General features: G+C 45.8%; 1 protein-coding gene across 2 annotated transcripts in view; it reads right to left on the bottom strand.

Annotated features, from left to right (window-relative positions):
* The window catches only part of CTNNAL1 (catenin alpha like 1), a 57127-nt gene that overhangs the window by 16437 nt on the left and 27008 nt on the right, over positions 1-13682 (bottom strand). For both annotated transcript variants that reach the window (XM_084775969.1, XM_084775970.1), the window contains exons 5-9: positions 11998-12087; positions 10496-10666; positions 6811-7011; positions 4365-4451; positions 684-842 (exon numbers count right to left, since the gene is read on the bottom strand). In XM_084775969.1, the coding sequence (XP_084632095.1) occupies positions 684-842; positions 4365-4451; positions 6811-7011; positions 10496-10666; positions 11998-12087 (708 nt within the window). The remainder of the gene's footprint in view (positions 1-683; positions 843-4364; positions 4452-6810; positions 7012-10495; positions 10667-11997; positions 12088-13682) is intronic.

Raw genomic sequence — 13682 nt, forward strand, 5'->3', positions numbered from 1 at the left:
TTGGAGCGCAGAGAAAAGACGGTGTCTTCTCCCTGTCTCGCCTTACACTACGTCCTCTCTTCTCAAACTTGCTCTCTGCCTTAGGAGCTGGGTTGTCCGTAGCTATATTTAGTTAATGAAAAGGAAAGAAATGCCCTTTGCTTTTATGTTTGTTGGGCCACCTTGGCCAACGATGTGCCTAGTGTGTGGACTCCCAGGTCCTGCCTCCCCTGCCTGACTTGGCCTGGCTCTCCTATCATTGACTCCACTTACTGCAGCAGGCTAAAGCCCCCCCACCCCGACACCCCAACATGCTTAAGGGGCTTTGCGAGTCTGAGACCAGCTCTCTTGCTAAGCACTTGTCATCCATCCTAACTTCACCTCTCTCTTGCTGAGCCTTCCCCAGATTCAAACAGAAACTGTCACTCCACTGTGCTACCCCCAGGGTCTCACCCAAGAAGACAAAGGAAAGAAGATTTTAAAATGTATTTTGGGGTTCTAGCATATCATACCATTTTGTTTCAGAGGCCTAAGTATTAGAAGAACAGGGTAGGCATATGTTATCCCCTTTTTGGATTCCAAAGAGAAGCAAGGGGAATGCTCAGATAAGTTAGCCGAAAACCATGTGTTAATCGTCTCTCATAATTAACTTTGCTATTGAATTGTAAACTACAATTTGCTCAGTGAGCAGATCTATTACTCACCTCAACAAGCTGCTCTTTCTGCTCAGACAGTTTGCAGGCGTACTCAGCCAAAGCTTCCAAATTTCCTTCTACTCCAGTAACTTTTAATGCTTTTAAGACCACATGATCGGCATGGAATTTTAACAGGTCAGCGGTCAGCTGCGTGGCTGTACGGTGAAGCTGAAGAAGATGAGGGTGAAAGGCGATCAGGGCAGGAAATTAAACACAAAGTTTTATGACCCAGCACCTGAGAAGAGCTGTAATAATTTCAGAAGAAGCACCCAAAGCATTGCACTTGCCCTGCTCAAAGCGAATCACCCCCGTGGTCACAGAAGCCTGGAGCCTACAGCAGGTGACATCTGTTCACCCAGGTCACTGGTGCCAGCAGCAGGGCTGTGTGGACATCACGCCCTGGCCACTCAGTGGTGGGGAAGCCTGGGCCCTTCCTCATTCTAGCAGCCAGGTCTGTCCCACACAGCTTCTGTGCTAGTTGAACACGCTTCTGCTATCAACGAAGACGGTGAGAAGTGGGACGGGATTAAGAGTTTACTGTTTGGGGTTGGGGACTTAGCTCGGTTGGCAGAGAGCTTGCCTAGCAAGTGTAAGGCCCTGGGTTCGGTCCTCAGCTCTGGGGGCCGGGGAGAGTTTACTGTTCAAGGGCTGGAGAGATGGCTCAGTGGTTAAAAGCACTGGTTGCTCTTCTGGAGGATCTAGGTTCAGTTCCCAGCAGCCACGTGGCAACACACAACCATCTGTAAATCTAGTCCTAGGGCATCTGACTCCCACTTCTGGCCTCTTCAAGCACATACTTGATGCCTAGATGTGCATGAAGGCAAAAAAAACAGCCACAGGCATAAAATTTTTAAAAAATTTTCAGTGTTAAAAAAGACCACTGTAAGGAAGATCTAATAGTGGCCAATAGTCATTAAGCAAGTTTTTTGTTGTTGTTGTTGTTGTTGTTTGGTTGATTTTTGTTTTGTTTTGTTTTGTTTTGTTTTGTTTTTGGTTATTCGAGACAGGGTTTCTCTCTGTGTTGCCTTGGCTGTCCGGGACTCATTTTGTAGACCAGGCTAGCCTTGAACTCACAGCAATCCGCCTGCCCATTAAGCAGTTTTTTTAGGGGGAATGTAGTACAGCTCAATCAAGGTCTAGAATTTAATTCCCAGTGTTGAATAAATAAAAATAAATAAAAAGAAAAAGCAGCACTTCGAGTGAGCACACCAGTGGCATAGCAGCTCCCTAATGTATACAAAGCCTCAGTCCAGGCTTTTAAAGTATTATTCAGTATTATTTTAAAGTATTATTTAGTACATGAGAGCCAGCCAACTGGGTCCAGGGTAAAATCTTATAAAACACCCATGTCATGAAAGGAACTTATAGAGACTGGACACCTGACAAGCAGGACCCAATGCCTGCCCTCAGGAGGGAACATTCTGTGTGTAGTTGCTCCTCAGAAATCCACTCCAAGAACTCTGGGTTCTGGCAGAAACAGCATATAAAGATTAACATAGTCTTCAAGTTGTGTTGGAAACAGGCAGACCCCATTTTCAGCTCTTACTGGCACTAGCTATCTTTGGACAGTCTAACTCTAAAATTGTGTGTGTGTGTGTGTGTGTGTGTGTGTGTGTGTGTGTGTGTGTGTGTGTGTAAATTACATGGCAGGTGGTTTGGGATTTGTCCCAAAAAAGGCAAGTTTTAATAAAAAGCATTATTTTAAAGAAAATCTGACTCTGAATTAAGCCTGTTGAAATGAAGCAATTTCAAAAAAAAAAAAAAGAAGCAATTTCTTTTTTCGCTGAAGTAACTGGATATCAATTGAAATGACAGAAAGAATTTTGTATAAAATAAACAGTGGAGCTGCCTGCATTGATCGCCCAAGTCAGATGAATTATGGTCAGAAAGACATTAAAATTACTTCCCTGTAAAAACTAAACGTTATAGAAGAATTAACCGTGTTAAACCAGCAGCCCTTAGAGACTATCTGACACCAGGCCTTTGTGCATTGCATCCACAATGGCTGAGTGCCTTGCCAAGGTCTTCTAGACCTTACAAGTGTCCTGAGGACAACTCATTAACAAGAGGAAGAAGCAGAACAGTACTCTGTTCCTGCCTGCATCGTCCAATCACAGCTTTCCACATTCCATGTTTCTTATACAGTGGGGAACAAACACATCACCTGTATACAGTGGGGATCAAACACATCACCTGTATACAGTGGGGAACAAGCACATCACCTGTATACAGTGGGGAAACAGAGCCCAGAACCCTATTTCACTCTCCAGAGACTTGGACCAGCTTCAAAAGCACAAAATAATAAAATAGAGAGAAGGGTACAGGAGTTTTGTGGAGGAGGGTCTGGAGGGAGCAGTTTGGCATGGGAGCTGCAGTCTTTGTAGGGATAGAGACTTGAAAAACCTCTAAAAAGCATCCATAGGAGACGTCAGCACACTATACGTAGAGTACACAGCCATAGTGTGGCAGCCTCTGTCACTGAGCTCAGTGGTAGAGCACTTTCCTAACCTAAGACTCAATTCCCAGATCTGAACAACAAACAAGAAAAACTGGTTCAAAGTATTACACTTAGTAAGGCCACAGGGCACAGAAAACTTTCCGGTCTCAGACTGCTATCTTCTCTACTTGTGCCACAGCAAAAGTCAGGATCAGCAGCCACACCACAAAGGAATGACAAAGGAAAAGAGACCCTGTGGTCCATGAATGCTGTAGCCGGGGCTGGCGTGCTGGGGGATCACAAGGACGTCCTATAGCCACGTGAAAAGTGAGATGCTGAGCCTGCAGGGCATGTTCACGGCTTGAGCATCTCCAGGGAGGGCCAGGCAACAAGTGCGTAGGCTTTGCAGACAGAGCTCGAATGCAGCTGCCCAGCTGTGTGTCAGAGAGAAAACAGTACATACACTACACACACATGTGCACAGTGTGTCTCCGGTCAGTGCTGATTACAACCAGAGGGCCATGTGGCAGTATGAGCCAGCCTGGCTGAGAAGCAACCACCGGGCATGCAATGCCACGTGCCCAAGGCAGTCACGGACGAACACATTTTCATTCCGGAACAAGGAAATCTCCTCCACTCAAGGACATTTAAAAAAAAAGAAAAAAAAAAAGAACTTTAACTTCAATGAGGCATAATTTACACACAGAGCGTTCCCAATGTAAAGGTACAGGGCTTTGTAGACACATAAGCCGTAGATCTACCTCCATACTCAATATTTCAAACAGCTTCATGGCTCCAAAAAAGCCACCTCTGCCCCTTGGTAGTAAATATCTCAAAATTTCTGATCCCAAGAAGCCACTGATTGGAATCCTGTCATTAAGATTTCTTTCTTCCTTACTTAAACAGAAGCACATGCTTGCTCACTCTTCTGTGCCTGGGTTCTTTGACTCGGTGTGCGGTGTGTGGTTTGAGATTCATCATACTGTTCTGGTGATAGATAGTATTTGGTAAAACTAGTCTAATGTCGCCTCTCAATGACCCTTGTTGATGGACACCTAGGTGATTCCCCAGCTATTGTGAATAATGCTGCTCTGCCTATTCATGAGTGAGCTTTGAGAGTGTCAGTGTTAATAAGTCACCTCACACTAACAGCCAGAGGGAAAGCCGAGCCCTGTGCAGGCCCAGAAACACACTACTGCGCATGCGCTTCACACAGGTCCTACGGCAGGAGGGTACATGTTTGGACTCCTTACTTCTTTCCTCAGCTCGCTGAGGCTGTGGCTGATCTTCAGAATAGAGAGTTCCAGCTCTTCCACAGCGCTCTTGGTCTTGCTGCTTTGCTGAAAATTTGAGAAGGATACACGTAGGTCACTTTACCTTTTTAATCTGTTATTCCAAATCAATAATCACTATAATTGTAGTACACTTTAATGCCACTTGACTTTAATAAAGTATTCTTGTTTGGTTTTGTGGCGCTATAGATCACACTCATGAGGCCAGTGTTGTACCACTGAGGTACACTCCCAGACCTGGAAGAAGTATTTCTTAAATTTATCTGTTTAAGGTTACAGTAGAAAATAGAATTTATTCGTATTTTCCACACTAATTATAAACAGGTGAACTTTCAGAAACAAGTTTTTCTTTAATAAATTTGTGTCTAAAACTGATCTCTTTTATTGACAGCCTGGAATGTCCGTCCTTTTGTTTTTAGCATAGATGAATATCAAAATTCTATTTCTCTCTAAGGAGCTGCGCAGCCTTTCTTTCTCAGGGAGCCCCACGTCACCCAGTCTAAGCCAGGCCTCTTCCTCCCCTACTCTAACTTTTTCTCCAAGTAATCATCCCAACTCAGAATCACATATTTGTTTTTAATATTGGCTTGCTTAAAGTCTACCTTTCCTGCCAGGACTATGCAGGTCCTAGGTATTTGGTTCTCTCAACCAGCACATGGAAGGCAGTCGCAGTGCCTGCTGGGAGCCTTCTAACATCCTTTCCCTAATTCTAACTTCTCTCTGTCATGCCCTCAGCTTAGGATCTATCAAGAAACTTCTAGTTTATCTGTGTCCTTGTCCCACCACATCCTGTTTTTTCTATATTGCAAAGTCATGGTTGGCAAAGACCATCTTAACTCTCTTTAGACTTCTGGCACCCGGCACGTGGAAGGCGTTCAGCCACAGCTGTAGGACAAATAACGGAAAGGACGTCGAGCAGAGCCGGATGCCTTGAAGTGTGTGCAGTTGTCAGCTGCAGAGCTGGCAGTAATAAAATCGCATCGCCACACTGAGCAAGAAACGTAGTGTTCGATGTCACAGACCCATCACTAAAGCAGCCTCCTCTTTATACCAGACAGCACACACATAATTCAAATGCAGAGCACTGCCCACACGCCTTACACCCTGCTATTTATTAGGGCAAGACTCCCAGAAAACAGGCCATGTGCAGTGTAGGGATGCCAAGGAAATAGCCCCCAAATACGTGATTTCTCTCTACCCTTCATGTACAAATCAATGTAGGTACCAACTCTTCTAAGTCACACTCCCTTCCTCCTCAATGCCAATGCTTTCGTTCATTATATCCCCATTTGTTCTACCCTTATACCCCCATGTAAGCTACTGCAAATACTTTATGACTTAACCTAGATTTAAGGAATAAAAAGGTGGCCAGGCGCGGTGGCGCACACCTTCAATCCCAGCACTTGGGAGGCAGAGGCAGGAGGATCACTGTGAGTTCGAGGCCAGCCTGGTCTGCCAAGTGACTCCAGGACAGCCAAGGTTAACACAGAGAGACCCTGTCTCAAAAAACAAAAGAAGAAAAAAAAAAGAAAGATAAAAAGAAAGAAAAAGAAAAAAGAAAGAAGAAATAAAAAGGTGCTAGAATATGCTGCAGCCCTTCCTCCAAACCATTCTGCAATGCACTGCTATGGAACTTGGGACAAACTCCCTGTGCTGTCACACTTCTGTAGTTTTTACTCACGCTGCTCAAACAGCCTCCCATGTTGACAATATGTCACTCAGGCCTCTTAAGTGGCTGCTGGCTGATTTAGTCCTGGAGTCTGTGTGAGAGTGATAGCCTTCCAGCTGCCAGCTGGGTCTACCCTGCTCTCCACTGCAGCTTAGACCTCAGTGAGCGTCCTAAACATCGTCTGTGCTCCGAGTTAAACACAGCGCACAACTGAATGGCACCAGCAGCCGACTCCGTGTTTCAAGGGCCACAGTGGTCTCCACACTCAAGAAGCACTTGGGAAAGGAATTTGCCAACCGTGAGTTTGGAAAAAGAGTGGGAATAACAGGGAAACTATAGATGGTGATGGTGGCACAAAACCCAGCCTGGCACGTGCTGTGAGCTGCAGGAAGGCATAAGGATGAGGCATGCTTGTCCTACACCAACCAAATTCATAGTCCTGCTGGTTCTGTTACCTTCCACATCTCTCTCTGATTGTTAAGTGAAAAGCTACTGCCTAAGATTTACTCTAATGACTAGGCTTGCTGAAGCACACCTGTAATCCCAGCACTTGGGAGGCAGAGGCAGGCAGATCTCTATAAATTCAAGCCCATCCTGGTCTACAAAGCGATCAAGGATAGCCAAGGCTACACAGAGAAACCCTGTCTTGAAAGAGAGAGAGAGAGAGAGAGAGAGAGAGAGAGAGAGAGAGAGAGAGAGAGAGAGAGAGAGATTTACTCTAATGAGCACATTTCTTACGGCTTGCATCCACACGGAAACGAACTGCTGCAGTTCGGTTCTCGCCTGAGCAGAGAGCTCCAGGATGCGTTCCCTGTGCTCGTGGCTGGTGTAGGCAGAATCGGTGAAGTCCTCCACACGCTCCAAGATGACGTCCAGGGCAGCAGAGAGGTTCTCCTTCGGCTCAAAGGAAAGATTCTCCCGAAGAGCTTCTATATTCAACTAAGAGCAAAAGGAACATGCATCCGTGTAAGTATCCCTGAAATGGGCTACAAGTTCTAACAGCATCTTGGAGACGTGCTAACAAGTCCTTTCCCAGGCGTAGGAGGATGGCAGCCCCCATCCAATGGTCATATATTCTCCTGTTACCTGGGAGGGCACTTTGTTCAGGAGTCATCAATGGCCTTGCAAGGCCCTGTTTCAAGGACTGTTTATACAATGATCTTCCCAGGTGATCAGAGAAACCTAAGGCAGAAAAGGCACTGGTGTGTAGAATTGGTAGAAATAACAATCCAGCCTCCAGGTGAAGTATCTGTAGCTGGAAAAATGCCCAGGCAAAGTCCCAAAAACATTTGCCCGCAAGGGAGAATGTGTGCTGAACCACACACAGCAGCTGGACAGAGGGTGAGGTAGGCTAGAAAGACCATCAGGTTTGCCTTTGCTCTGCACTGCACTTTCCCATTTTGGTGGGTATTTTGGTGGGTTTGTTTGGTTGGTTGGTTTTGGTTTTTCGAGACAGGGTTTCTCTGTATAGCCTTGGCTGTCCTGGACTCACTTTGTAGACCAGGCTGGCCTCGAACTCACAGAGATCCGCTGGCCTCTGCCTCCTGAGTGCTGAGTGCTGGGATTAAAGGCGTGCGCCACCACACCCGGCTTTTCTTTTATTTTATGTCCCTAACAGCACACAGTGACACAAACATCCTCTACCAGGAGGGCTGTTTCACCATTCTGAACTGTAAACCTGATAATGCCTCGTGACCTCTAGTTAGCTCCTCCCCAGCTACAGAATCCTGGGCCAACGTCTAGCAGGAAAGTTTCTCCAGCACAATGTTCATTTACAGCCCTAGCGGCTCGTCCGTCCTCCGGAGACTCTGAGGATCCCTCTGCTTCACCTGCCCTGCCTGTGTATTATGGTCTTTGCTGTACACTGGACTCACTTGTGAAATCCTTCTTTCTTGACATAGGCCACTGCAACCTCAGCCACCAGCCATGACATCTGCTAAGGACACAACTTGGACTAGAGGACAAAAAGTAGTAATGATCCCGACTGCTGTCACAACTGATGAATGCAGTCATAGGGCACTCATGTAGACCTTGCACTTTAAAGCCCTGTCAGCTTTGGGGGCTGAAGAGATGGCGAAGTGGTTAAGGACACTGCCCCTCTTCCAGAGGGCCTGGGCTCTCACAGCTGTCTGTAACTCTAAGATCTGACACCCTCACACAGACACACATGCAAGCAAAGTACCAGTGCACATAAAGTAAGAATAAATAATCTTGCCGGTTATTTCAAATCAGCCTTTACACATGATCTGCGAAATGCAGGCTTGGGAAAGCCAAGGGACCACAGGAAAAGTGACTGCTGCCCTTTCTCTTGGCCTGAGCTGTGTCCAATCATCATTTCATTCTGGGTAATTTTCTTTTTTGCTTTTAAAACAGAACATGGATAGAGGCTGGTGAATGGCTCGGTAGGTAAGATTGATGCCACCAAGATGGACGACCTGAGTTCACTGTCCAGGACCCTCAAGTTGGAAGGAGAGAACTGATGCCTGCAAGTTGTCATCTGACCTCTACACACGAAGTAGTGTACACACACACACACACATGCACACATACACACGCACAAATGAATAAATAAATGTAATAAATATTTTTTTTAAATAACACAAATAATAAGTAAATAACAGACAATGATGGCCTGAGAATTTAAATTATTGAAACCTAAAATCTAATCATGTGCAACTCACATCATCTATGTTATTGGTTTTTACTTTCATTTTAGGCCATGTGTGTGTATATGTGTGTGTGTGCATGTGAGTGTTTAAACAGCAACTTAAAGGCTGGGCATGGTGGCACACACCTTTAATCCCAGCACTCAGGAGGCAGAGGCAGGCAGACTGCTGTGAGTTTAAGGCCAGCCTGGTCTACAAAGCAAGTCTAGGATAGCCAAGGCTACACAGAGAAACCTTGGCTTGAAAACAAAACAAAACAAACAAACAAACAAAAAAAGATAAACAGCAACTTAATACACTTATGTTGGTCTTTTGAAGGCTATCGAACACTGTTTCCATAAGGCATTCACTTATTCACGATACCAAACAGAAGAAAGTATTTAATTTCTCTCTACAGATTTTTTTTCCTCCATCAAAAAAACAAACAAAACCAGTGTCAAGGCAAGCATAGTGTTCCATGCCTGTAATCCCAGCACTCATAAGGCTGAGGCAAGAAGAGTGCAGTCTGAGACCAGCCTGAGCTACATGGCGGGGTCCCATCTCAGGAGCACCTTCTCACACATTGGTCAGCAGAGAGAACAAGTCTCCCCTCTGCTCTCTTTCTCTCCCAGTTGTGACCTCGACCTTCACACAAGGTCAAGGTGCAGTGACACAGAAAGCACACCATGCCTGTCTCAACCCTGCTTTTTATGGGTGTGTGACCCTTTGCATACTTGGCAACTTGGCAGGGCTTTGGTTTCCGCATCTGGAAAATAAGGGCACTGTACTAGATACTGCCAGAGGGCTGCCTGATGTGAAGTCTGATGACCTGGAGCCAGCGCTCAGCTCTGGTACTGAGGCAGCAAGCCCATCTCATCTCTTTGTCTCCATCTCCCTAACAGCATCCTGGAAAGAACGGCAACAGTACTTGTGAGGGTTCCAGGGGTCCACACTTCTAAAGCCCTGGGACTGAACGGACCCAAGGTGAGCGCTCCAACTGTTAGCTGTAATTGTTGTTGCTACAGTCATGATGTGTGGGCCCTATCACACAAGGAAGAGCAGGAATCCCAGCAGAGACTGGATATACTGTGTGTGACCATGTGCAGATGGTTCTACATAGAGGCCATGTAAAGCAAGAGCTCTGCTACAAACAGACCCATGCTGTCTGTCGACATAACCCTGCGCCCGTATTGTTCACTGCTGGGTTTCCACAGAGTAGCATTACGTTAAAGAAACACATTATGTATGAGTGATTTGCCCGTATGTACATATGTGCACCGTGTGCATGCCTGGGCCCATGAAAGCCAGAAAAGGGCATCAGATGCCCTGAAACTGGAGTGACAGGCAGCTGTGAGCTGCCATGTGGGTGAGAGCAAATGAACTGGTCCTCTGCAAGAGCAGCCCTTGCTCTCACCCACTGAGCCATCTTTCCAGCCCCTGAGATACAGTGCTTTCTGTGAAGAGCCTCTCTATTTTTTTAATTATATGTATAGTGGGGGAGGCGCCTAAGGGGTTGCACATGAGTATGGGTACCAGAGAGGCTAAGAGAGTGTGTTAGATTCCCTGGAGTTACATGTAGCTGGGAGCCACCCAATATGGGTACCAGGAACCTAACTTTGGTCCTCTTCAAAAGCATCCATCACTATCAACCACTGAGCCATCTCCCCAGCCCCCAGAAGAACCACTCCAAACCATTACACAAAATATGGACACTATATGTAAGGATGCTGCCTTAAATGAGAAAGAAGAGCAAGCAGAGCCTACACTTTTACCCTTACCTTCAATTCTTTAATCCCAGCAAAAATGCTGACGGATGAGCTGTCGGTCTCTCCGTTCGGTTTGCAGTCAGTCACGATCTCGATGACTTTATCCAGGGCCACTCTCATCCGGTCAAACACTCCTTCTTTGTTTTTGTGGGCTGAGTCACAGCTGGGATGCCTGAGACACGTCTTCAGAACAGTTGAAGTTTTTATTTTAGTAATAACTCATATCGTAACACATTAAAATCTTACAGAGAACAGGCCAGGCTAATAAAAACGGTTCTTTACCCAAATCTGCTGGGACCCCGGCTCCCCCAGCCGCCTCTCCTCACTAATGTGGAAGCAGGATGAGTAAAAAGCAACAGCAAGGTTAAGTGAATACCAGAGAGCAAAGCTACATCTTCAAACATCAACATTATGCTCATCTTGAGTTCAGAGATAGGAAAGCCCAATGTCTTTATCATGACTGAAACTGTTTTTTACAGTGCTGACTCACATAAGCCAGAATGAGCAAGGAATAGGGAAAACCGAACAAGGCGCTAGGTGACTGTAGCTGCATCTTTCACTTTTAAAATGTGATGGAAATAAATATGTACTCCAGGTTCTAGATATGAACAGAACGTTTTGTGGCTTTGCTAATCCCATCACTCCAGGAAATACTCATAGAAGCAAAGACAAGTCTCTACAACCTCTACAGATGGTACCAACTCATCCCTGAGCTGGCCCAACTGCTGCCTGGGGACACATACTCCTGGCCCATCATTTTATAAAAGCACAAATAGAAAGGAGGGGCTGTGAATTCATGGAAGACGCCAATCGAGGCTTCATTCCTCACACTCCACCAGTTCTGCCTAGCCGGACCTGCCTTGCCCCGCTTTTACTAGATGGTGTGGCCTGGCCAACTGTGCCGTGAATGACGGCGCTTAGCGGCTCCGTTCATGGTACTAGATCCACTGTCTTCCACTTAGCTGCTGATTCAAAGTAGGCACAGGAGCCGGGGAAGGAAGGTCAGCATTCTTGATAATAGTAACAGATTCGACTTGGTTCTAAGTTACTATTTTCATCTCTTTAAGAATGTCAAACAAATAGGGGGCTGGAGATATGGCTCAGTGGTTAAGAGCACTACCTACTCTTCCAAAGGACCCAGGTTCAATTCCCAGGACCCACATGGCAGCTCACAACTGTCTATAACTCCAAGACCTGACACTTTCACACTAACGCACATAGATTAAAATTAAATAAAATATTAACAAAAAAAGAACATCCCTGGAGCCCCTGCCCCCAACAAACCAGAAAACAAATATTAAAAAAAAAAAAAAAGAATGTCAAATAGGACCAGGGTGAGGCTCACTGGTGAAGTATGTACTTAGCAGGCACAAGGTACTGAGTTCAGTCCTCAGCATGACAAAAAGAATAGAATAAATGAGACAAAAACGTAAAGCTCCCTCAGTCGATGCATTTGCTTGGGCTTTTCTCATCTCTCATCGCTGACTAACATGAGCAGCACAGAAGGCCCTTACCTTTGAAGCTGTGAGGAGCATCATTGTGCCCTTCTCAAGCACGGCCCTCGCCACTGCCATCCTGGCCTTTTTCTTTTCATCTTTCAAATCCTAGAGATAAAATGAAGTCATGGGGTAGTCTAAGATCATATAAGCAACTTGATCTTTTGAAAAAGCCTTCACTCAACAGTAATAATGGTCAAAAGGCCAATCACACTGCTCAGAGGAGAATGGCTTCTAAAGCGGCTCTGCCGTGGTGAAAACAACAGGCACACCCCTCACCCACGGTTCCCCTCTCTGAGGTTAGTTATCTGCAGTGCTCGTGCCTCTTACTGCCTGCCTCCCCGATAATGCCCTCTAAAGTAGAAGCCCCATGGGGCAGAGGCGAGGTTTGGGCTTCTTTATTGTTATATTCCCAATGCCCAAAAGTAAGTCATGACAATCTGCCAGGTATGAAGAAAGAAGCTAGCTGGTGGCTATTTTCAGCACACTGACCAAAGTAAGGAAGAAAGAAAGAACGATAGATAGATAGATAGATAGATAGATAGATAGATAGATAGATTGATATAGATAGGGAGATAGACAGATGATAGACAGAATGTTCAAAACTAAATTTAAAGAGAGAGAGAGAGAAAAAAAAAAAGAAGCCCAAGTGCTGCCACAATCCTGGCTCCATACCGAATTTCTAACTACAAATCATAATAACAGTGAACGTTTTCCAGTTGTGTGGCCAGCAGGAAACACAGCCAAAAAGAACTACACAAGCTTTGGAATGTGAGTCCCGCCACACTTACTCAAGTGATCCAGAAAATGTTAGATGATAAACTGTCATAAAAATATTTAGGCTAGGGCCGGGCGTTAGTGGTGCACGCCTTTAATCCCAGCACTCGGGAGGCAGAGGCAGGCGGATTGCAGTGAGTTCGAGGCCAGCCTGGTCTACAAAGCGACTCCAGGACAGCCAAGGCTACACAGAGAAACCCTGTCTGAAAAAAAAAACCTAAAAAAAAAAAGAAAGAAAGAAAGAAAGAAAAATATTTAGGCTAATAAGCTTTGTAGAGGAAGAGTGGCGGGAGAAGAGACAGAGGATGATGAGAGAAAAAGAGAAAGAAATAAAACAAAAGTATTAAAGAGCAACGGTGGCAGGACAGGAAATGAGATGAGGTGCTACACAGGTGGCTTTTTAAAATTTGTATTACATTTATTTGTTTTGTGCTCAAGTGTACATATGTGAGTATGTTTGTATGTCTGTGTGTATCCCTGTGTGCTCACACGCATGCATGGGCAGGCACATGCCATAGTATTCATGTGGGGGTCGGAGGACAACTTGTAGGAGTCAGTTACTTCCTCCCACCACGTGGATTCTTTTCCTGCTCAGCCATCTTGCCCGGCACCTATACACTCAGTGTTACTTAGAGCCAGTACTGCTCCCCAGCCTGCCATTTTCCAGGCCATGTGCATCGCCCAACTACAGCTGCAGCCAGGCGGGTCCAGACTGAAGGAGTGGCCTAAGGGAAGCAGCCAGAGGCATGTCAGTACCACAGGCCAGGCCTGCTGACAAGATGGCTTCTTAAACAGACATCCTAAGCAGAAAGAGCCTGTTCTTGACAAGCTATAGTCAGACCTCCCCAGGCTTAGGAGTGTTGGTGTGAATTGGGGAGCAGGTCCCAAAGAGCAGACACCAAGCGGCAGATGCAGAATGACAAGCT

This window comes from Acomys minous (genome assembly GCF_964271855.1).
Source record: "Acomys minous genome assembly, chromosome: 1".
Classification (NCBI taxonomy): Eukaryota; Metazoa; Chordata; class Mammalia; order Rodentia; family Muridae; genus Acomys; species Acomys minous.